This window comes from Mizuhopecten yessoensis, unplaced genomic scaffold (genome assembly GCF_002113885.1).
Source record: "Mizuhopecten yessoensis strain PY_sf001 unplaced genomic scaffold, ASM211388v2 scaffold9499, whole genome shotgun sequence".
Lineage (NCBI taxonomy): Eukaryota > Metazoa > Mollusca > Bivalvia > Pectinida > Pectinidae > Mizuhopecten > Mizuhopecten yessoensis.
In genome coordinates, this window is record NW_018408078.1 from 37,195 (window position 1) to 47,012 (window position 9,818).

The window sequence follows — 9,818 nt, forward strand, 5'->3', positions numbered from 1 at the left end:
GGTTATCAGGTAAGACGTATAAGTTAAGTATGTACGGTTATCAGGTAAGACGTATAGGTAAGTATGTAGGGTTATCAGGTAAGACGTATAGGTTAGTATGTAGGGTTAGCAGGTAAGACGTATAGGTTAAGTATGTTCAGTATGTACGGTTATCAGGTAAGACGTATAAGTTCAGTATGTAGGGTTATCAGGTAAGACGTATAAGTTAAGTATGTACGGTTATCAGGTATGACGTATAGGTTAAGTATGTACGGGCATCAGGTAAGACGTATAGGTTAAATATGTACGGTTATCAGGTAAGACGTATTCGTTTAGTAGGTAGGGTTATCAGTTAAGACGTATACGTTTAGTATGTAGGGTTATCAGGTAAGACGTATAGGTTAAATATGTACGGTTATCAGGTAAGACGTATTCGTTTAGTAGGGAGGGTTATCAGTTAAGACGTATACGTTGAGTATGTATGGTTATCAGTTAAGTCGTATACGTTTAGTATGTACGGTTGTCAGTTAAGACGTATGCGTTTAGTATGTATGGTTGTCAGTTAAGACGTATGCGTTTAGTATGTATGGTTATCAGTTAAGGCGTATACGTTTAGTATGTATGGTTATCAGTTAAGACGTATACGTTTAGTATGTAGGGTAATCAGTTAAGACGTATGCGTTTAGTATGTAGGGTAATCAGTTAAGACGTATACGTTTAGTATGTACGGTTGTCAGTTAAGACGTATGCGTTTATTATGTATGGTTATCAGTTAAGACGTATGCGTTTAGTATGTATGGTTATCAGTTAAGACGTATACGTTTAGTAGGTAGGGTTATCAGTTAAGACGTATACGTTTAGTATGTATGGTTATCAGATAAGACGCATACGTTAAGTATGTAGGGTAATCAGGTAAGACGTATACGTTAAGTATGTAGGGTTATCAGGTAAGACATATAGGTTAAGTATGTATGGTTATCAGGTAATACGTATAGGTTTAGTATGTATGGTTATCAGGTAATACATATAGGTTTAGTATGTAGGGTTATCAGGTAATACGTATATGTTAAGTATGTAGGGTTACAGGTAAGACGTATAGGTTAAGTATGTAGGGTTATCAGGTAAGACCTATAGGTTTAGGATGTAGGGTTGTCAGGTAATATGTATAGGTTTAGTATGTAGGGTTATCAGGTAAGACGTATAGGTTAAGTATGTAGGGTTATCAGGCAAGACGTATAGCTTTAGTATGTAGGGTTATCAGGTAAGACGTATAGGTTTAGTATATAGGGTTATCAGGTAAGAGGTAAAGGTTTAGTATGTAGGACAACCAGGTAAGACGTATTTGTTCAGTATGTAGGGTTATCAGGTAATACGTATAGATTAAAGGTATGTAGGGTTATCAGGTAAGACGTAAAGGTTTAGTATGTAGGACAACCACGTAAGACGTATAGGTTAAAGGTATGTAGAGTTATCAGGTAAGACGTATAGATTAAAGGTATATAGGGTTATCAGGTAAGACGTATAGGTCAAAGGTATGTAGGGGTATCAGGTAAGACGTATAGGTTAAAGGTATGTAGGGGGATGCTGCAAGACGTAAAGGTTAAAGGTATGTAGGGTTATCAGGGAAGACGTTTACGTTTAGTATGTAGGTTTATCAGATAAGACATATATGTTAAGTATTTATGGATATATATTTATAGACCACTACGCACACGTCGACATCAGACTACTTCCCACAAGTCGACATCAGACCACTTCTCACAAGTCGTCATCAGACGACTTCCCACACGTCGACATCAGACCGCTTCCCACACGTCGACATCAAACTACTTCCCACACGTCGACATCAGACCACTTCGCACAAGTCGACATCAGACCACTTCGCACACGTCGACATCGGACCACTTCCCACACGTCGACTTCAGACAACTTCCCACACGTCGAGACATCAGACCACTTCCCACACGTCGACATCAGACCAATTCGCACACGTCGGCATCAGACCACTTCGCACACGTCGACATCGGACCACTTCCCACACGTCGACTTCAGACAACTTCCCACACGTTGACATCAGACCCCTTCGCACACGTCGACATCAGACCATTTCCCACACGTCGACATCAGACCACTCCGCTCACGTCGACATCAGACCACCTCGCACACGTCGACATCAGACCACTTCCCCCACGTCGACATCAGACCACTTACCACTCGTCGGCGGCAGACCACTTCGCACACGTCGACATAGGACCACTTCCCACACGTCGACTTCAGACAATTTCCCACACGTTGACATCAGGCCACTTCGCACACGTCGACATCAGACCACTTCGTACACGTCGACATCAGACTACTTCCCACCCGTCGACATCAGACCACTTCTCACAAGTCGACATCAGACCACTTCGCACACGTCGGCATCAGACCACTTCTCACACGTCGAGACATCAGACCAATTCGCACACGTCCACATCAGACCACTCCCCACACGTCAACATCAGACCACTTACCACGCGTCGACATCAGACCACTTCACACACGTCGACATCAGACTACTTCTCACACGTCGAGACATCAGACCAATTCGCACACGTCGGCATCAGACCACTTCGCACACGTCAGCATCAGACCACTTCGCCCACGTCGACATCAGACCACTTCCCCCACGTCGACATCAGACCACTTCCCCCACGTCGACATCAGACCACTTCCCCCACGTCGACATCAGACCACTTCCCACCCGTAGACCACTTCCCACACGTCGACATCAGTCCACTTCGCGACATCAGACTACTCCCCACACGTCAACATTAGACCACTTACCACACGTCGACATCAGGCCAATTCGCACACGTCGACATCAGACTCCTCCCCACACGTCAACATCAGACCACGTACCACACGTCGACATCAGACCGCTTCGCACAAGTCGACATCAGACCACTTCGCGCACGTCGACATCGGACCACTTCCCACAAGTCGACTTCAGACCACTTCCCACACGTTGACATCAGACCACTTCGCACACGTCGGCATCAGACCACTTTGCACACGTCGACATCGGACCACTTCCCACACGTTGACTTCAGACAACTTCCCACACGTCGACATACATCAGACCAATTCGCACACGTCGGCATCAGCCCACTTCGCACACGTCGACATCAGACCTCTTCCCACACGGCGACATCAGACCACTCCCCACACGTCAACATTAGACCACTTACCACACGTCGACATCAGCCCAATTCGCACACGTCGACATCAGACTCCTCCCCACACGTCAACATCAGACCACTTAACAGACGTCGACATCAGACCACTTCCCACCCGTAGACCACTTCCCACACGTCGACATCGGACCCCTTCCCACACGTCGACTTCAGACAATTTCCCACACGTTGACATCAGGCCACTTCGCACACGTCGACATCAGACCATTTCCCACACGTCGACATCAGACCACTTACCCCTCGTCGGCGTCAGACCCCTTCGCACACGTCGACATCAGACCACCTCGCACACGTCGACATCAGACCACTTCGCGCACGTCGACATCGGACCACTTCCCACACGTCGCCTTCAGACAACTTCCCACACGTCGAGCCATCAGACCACTTACCACACGTCGACAACAGACCAATTCGCACACGTCGACATTAGACTACTCCCCACACGTCAACATCAGCCCACTTCCCACACGTCGACATCAGACTGCTTCCCACACGTCGACATCAGACTATTCCCACGCGTCAACATCAGACCACTTACCACACGCCGACATCCCCCCAATTCGCACACGTCGACATCAGACTCCTCCCCACACGTCAACATCAGACCACTTACCACACGCCGACATCCCCCCAATTCGCACACGTCGACATCAGACTTCTCCCCACACGTCAACATCAGTCCACTTCCCACACGTCGACATCAGACTACTTCCCACACGGCGACATCAGACCACTCCCCACACGTCGACATCAGACCACTTACCCCTCGTCGGCGTCAGACCCCTTCGCACACGTCGACATCAGACCATTTCCCACACGTCGACATCAGACTACTTCCCACACGTCGACATCATCAGACCGCTTCCCACACGTCGAGACATCACAGCACTTCCCACACGTCGACATCAGCCCACTTCTCACAAGTCGACATCAGACGACTTCCCACACGTCGTCATCAGACCACTTCTCACAAGTCGACGTCAGACGACTTCCCACACGTCGACATCAGACCGCTTCCCACACGTCGAGACATCACAGCACTTCCCACACGTCGACATCAGACACCTTCTCACACGCCGAGACATCAGACCACTTCCCACACGTCGACATCAGACCACTTCGCGACATCAGACTACTCCCCACACGGCAACATCAGACCACTTACCACACGTCGACATCAGACCTCTTCCCACACGTCGACATCAGACCACTTCCCACACGTCGACATCAGACCACTTAACAGACGTCGACATCAGACCAATTCACACACGTCGACATCAGACTATTCCTACGCGTCAACATCAGACCTCTTACCACACGTCGACATCGGACCAATTCGCACACGTCAACATCAGACCCCTTCGCACACGTCGGCATCAGACCATTTCGCACACGTCGACATAAGACTACTCCCCACACGGCGACATCAGACCAATTCGCCCACGTCGACATCAGACCCATTCGCACACGTCGACATTAGACCACTTCCCACACGCCGACATCGGACCCCTTCCCACACGGCCACATCAGACAACTTCCCACAAGTCGACGTCAGACTACTTCCCACATGTCGACATCAGACCACTTAGCACACGTCGACATCAGCCCCCTTCTCCCACGTCGACATCAGACTGCTCCCCCCACGGCAACATCAGACCACTTCGCACACGTCGGCATCAGACCACTTCGCACACGTCAGCATCAGACCACTTCGCACACGTCGACATCAGACCACTTCGCACACGTCGACATCAGACCACTTCGTACACGTCGACATCAGACCACTTGGCTGTTTCATTTGATAATGAATTTCCTGGTTCCTTCATAACCAGTATTAAATCGAAATCAGTGACACTGAATTATTTCATCAAATAACCTTTTTGTGCATTTTTGTTTTCTGACAGCACTCAGACGAAAAAATCCGCAGCTCTTCACATTACCATTCTATAACAGCCTGCTGGTCTATTATTAGCCACAGTGTAAAATATAACATGTAAACGAAATGAATGGATTCAAGTATCAGAGAATTCTCCTCCTCGTCCGATAGTTCTCTCGTTATAGCCTGCTGGATTTCTCTGACAACCTTTACACACAAGCTTAACAGGACGCCATGATAAAACAAATTAATGACGTCATTTAGCTTCGATTCATTTCAGGAATTAATGAAAATAAATTCCCAACTATCTTTTTGTGACAGAAAATCGCAACATTGGGATAATATTCTTAGATCTCCGGCCTTTAGGTAATTTTCTAATGCTCACATTCTCTTAAGACGTATCATAAACAATTAAGTTTTATTCACCCTAGAGAGATTTTCACATTCTTCTCACAATATAACAGTGCAATGAGTGTATTAATACAATTACCACGTACTAACAGAAATGTTTGTAATCAATCAACGATACACACCCTACTTCCCATCGGGGACGATTCTCGTTCACGGAAAGTGCCGACGGTTCCCGATATTGCCTACCCTGTCTACTTAGGTACGACACTGACATTGCGCGATAATGAAACTTAACCCATCAACAGATGTGACGGTATCACCCACAATCCCCTTGCGCAGATTATGGTGGCACATCCGGTCAGACAATTATATGTTGAATTGTTATGATGATTTAACAGATGGTCAGAGATTAAACATGTATCTAACCCCTTCTCAACACACCTACATATAGAGTTGATCTAATGGAATCGTAACAAGTTCTAAAATGGCTTTTGGAAAAGAACGCAAGCTCTATATCTAAGTGATTAATGACGTAAGGTTGAAGTCCATCATTGCAGCCTGTTGTTTTATTTTCTTTGCTGATAGATGCAGCCCTTAGCTTCTAAATCTGTCTTCAAATGCAGTTTATTTTGTTCGGTTGGTGACCGAGGTGTACGTGCTGTTCAAACTACGCTACAGTCACACTGCAACGAAAAAAAGTACTGTCACAAGGATTTCTGATAAAACAGTGATTAAAACAATTGTGAACAATTATTAAATTATTTTTGAAACTTAAAAAAAATATCAGATCAGATAAGATACATAATTCGAATGTATTTAGTAATGATATATATGAACATGATTTATACGTAAGTTTGGTCCTTGACTCAGCACGGAACACACAGGGAACATTATGGAATATCATGCCGTCAAGTCAAAAGTTGTCCTAAATTCTCAGTTAACTTTTATCAAATTTTGATAAGTCATTATTTCTGATGTAAAACATGAGGAAATCTTCATTTTAGTACAACCGATTACCACGGACAAAGCTGGACAAATATGTCATGGAATTGCCAAAGAATAACCAAAAACATACCATGTTGGGTAAACGCGAAAATTGGTGTTACGTTGATCCTTTCCCACCCCGACCTAATTGGTGTTACGTTGATCCACTCCCTCGCCGACCTAATTGGTGTTACGTTGATCCACTCCCTTGCCGACCTAGTTGGTGTTACGTTGATCCACTCCCTCGCCGACCTTGTTGGTGTTACGTTGATCCACTCCCTCGCCGACCTAATTGGGGTTACGTTGATCCACTCCCTTGCCGACCTAATTGGGGTTACGTTGATCCACTCCCTCGCCGACCTAATTGGTGTTACGTCGATCCACTCCCTCGCCGACCTAATTGGTGTTACGTTGATCTACTCCCTCGTCGACCTAATTGGTGTTACGTTGATCCACTCCCTCGTCGACCTAATTGGTGTTACGTTGATCCACTCCCTTGCCGACCTAGTTGGTGTTACGTTGATCCACTCCCTCGCCGACCTAATTGGGGTTACGTTGATCCACTCCCTCGCCGACCTAATTGGGGTTACGTTGATCCACTCCCTTGCCGACCTAATTGGGGTTACGTTGATCCACTCCCTTGCCGACCTAATTGGTGTTACGTTGATCCACTCCATCGCCGACCTAATTGGTGTTACGTTGATCCACTCCCTTGCCGACCTAATTGGGGTTACGTTGATCCACTCCCTTGCCGACCTAATTGGTGTTACGTTGATCCACTCCCCCGCCGACCTAATTGGTGTTACGTTGATCCACTCCCCCGCCGACCTAATTGGTGTTACGTTGATCCACTCCCACGCCGACCTAATTGGTGTTACGTTGCTCCACTCCCTCGCCGACCTAATTGGTGTTAGGTTCATCCTCTCCCTCGCCGACCTAATTGGTGTTACGTTGATCCTCTCCCTCGCCGACCTAATTGGTGTTACGTTGATCCTCTCCCTCGCCGACCTCATTGGTGTTACGTTGATCCTCTCCCTCGCCGACCTCATTGGTGTTACGTTGATCCACTCCCTCGCCGACCTGATTGGTGTTACGTTGATCCACTCCCTCGCCGACCTAATTGGTGCTACGTTTATCCACTCCCTCGCCGACCTAATTGGTGTATCCGAGGTTTTCTGTTTTAACTAGCGTGTTTATCAAATATAAACTGTACTTATATTATGGTGTGTTTTGGTTGTAGCAAATACACTAAACACTGCCAGACACCAACGTCAAACAGCTGGAAAATTTGCCCACGGAAATATGGCATCGTACAAGAAATAAACTGAGGACACCTCAGGACGATTCTGCAAGGATGCGACATTCTCAATAGCTTTATAATAACTCTTTTGTAATACTTCGTTTGCATGGCTACGTCCGTATACTATATTTTAAATGGAAAAACAAGACATTGTTTTACCGAACATGGAAATGGGAATGTTTCTGAAGTAAGCCTCAAACTAAACCACACCTGAAAGAAAATGTTGCAAGACATCTATCAAAGTCCAATACGGAGAACTGTGGCACTTTTAAACAACAATCAGGATAGCAGTCATCCGCTGTTACACTTTTAAACAACAATCAGGAAAAGCAGTCCTCCGTTGTTACACGTTTTAACAACAATCAGGAAAAGCAGTCCTTCGCTGTTACACTATTATGGAATTATTAGGAAAGTAGTCCTCCGCTGTTACACTTTTAAACAAAAAATCAGGAAACGCAGTCCTCCGTTGTTACACGTTTTAACAACAATCAGGAAAAGCAGTCCTTCGCTGTTACACTCTTAAACAATAATCAGGAAAAGTAGTCCTCTGCTGTCACACCAATATCCAATGATCAGAACAAGTAGTCCTCCGCTGTTACACTATTAAACAAGGATTAAGAATAAACACGTGTCTGAGACAGTACGGTGCCCGGTATATCTAACGTGTCTCTTTCTCTGATTCTGTGTGTACGTGTACATTTCGTCAGAACGCTTGCTCTTTCACCGACAATTTGGGTTTATAGGGCTCCGTTGTATCTAGCCATTTGCGTAAACCCGATGTATTTTTGCAGAACTAAGCGACATTGTACGGCACACTCATGGAACTATCATGTTTCAGCCAGAGGCTGATGATGTCATGAATTGATTTTAGTCGTCTTTTAAATGTGCATAAGTCAACTCAAATAAACGACGTAGCTTAGAACATAAAACATAAACTTCCATCTAGGACGATCTGACATTTACTAAATATATAATGGCAGACAGTTGTCAAATCTCGTAAGAAACGATTGTTGATATGTGTGAGTGGTCTAAATCAATTTAAGGTTTGTCTATATACATCAGACAATTTTTATTTAGTTTCTTGGATTGGCATATAGCCAGACTTTTTCTATCCTATATTGGATGATGTTTGCTTCATAAAACATAACAATTACATAAAGGCCTGATATAGTTAGAGGAGGAATTAAAATCGGAGCAGTTATCACGAACTTACTCGGAGTAAATAAGGCGGGAATGGGCATTACTAGGCTCAAGGTCATCATAAGTCTTTACACAATGACAAAGAACAAATGAAAAAAAAAAATCGTGACACACTTTGAATTTTGAATAACTTATCGTCACAGGTTTTATAACCCTTTCAATTATGTTGCCTGGATCAAAGAGTCATGGAATCAAATCCATGTGCATCCCACGGACACAGCGTACGACAAAGGAAAACACGTGACACGTAACGACACAGTGCTCGACATAGGAATCCACGTGACACGTAACGGCACAGCGCTCGACATAGGAATACACGTGGCACGTAACGATAAGACGCTTGACATAGGAATACACGTGACACGTAACGACACAATGCTCGACATAGGAATACACGTGACATGTAACGGCACAGCGCTTGACATAGGAATACACGAGACACGTAACGACACAGTGCTCGACATAGGAATCCACGTGACACGTAACGACACAACGCTCGACATAGGAATACACGTGACACGTAACGACACAATGCTCGACATAGGAATACACGTGACACGTAACGGCACAGCGCTCGACATAGGAATACACGTGACACGTAACGACACAGTGCTCGACATAGGAATATACGTGGCACGTAACGACACAACGCTCGATATAGGAATCTACGTGACACGTAACGACACAGTGCTCAACCTAGGAATGTACGTGGCACGTAACGACACAACGCTCAACCTAGGAATACACGTGACACGTAACGACACAACGCTCAACCTAGGAATATACGTGGCACGTAACGACACAACGCTCGACATAGGAATCTACGTGACACGTAACGACACAGTTCTCAACCTAGGAATATACAAGACACGTAACGACACAACACTCGACA

General features: G+C 45.5%; 2 protein-coding genes across 2 annotated transcripts in view; both read left to right on the forward strand.

Moving 5' to 3' along the window:
* The window catches only part of LOC110458182 (mucin-3A-like), a gene marked incomplete at its 5' end in the record, with an annotated part of 16,709 nt that extends 11,905 nt beyond the window's left edge, over nt 1-4,804 (forward strand). Inside the window, 2 exons of the mRNA XM_021509782.1 lie at nt 1,680-2,724; nt 2,822-4,804. Coding sequence (XP_021365457.1) covers nt 1,680-2,724; nt 2,822-4,804 — 3,028 coding nt within the window. The remainder of the gene's footprint in view (nt 1-1,679; nt 2,725-2,821) is intronic.
* A 1,676-nt stretch (nt 4,805-6,480) lies between these two features.
* LOC110458185 lies at nt 6,481-7,614 on the forward strand. Its single transcript, XM_021509785.1, has one exon. The coding sequence runs from the start codon at nt 6,481-6,483 to the stop codon at nt 7,612-7,614; it is 1,134 nt and encodes a 377-aa protein (XP_021365460.1).
* The last annotated feature ends 2,204 nt before the right edge of the window (nt 7,615-9,818 follow it).

Coding starts and splice junctions, on each gene's coding strand:
- LOC110458185 (XM_021509785.1), top strand. CDS start 6,481: ATGTCATGGAATTGCCAAAGAATAACCAAAAACATACCATGTTGGGTA.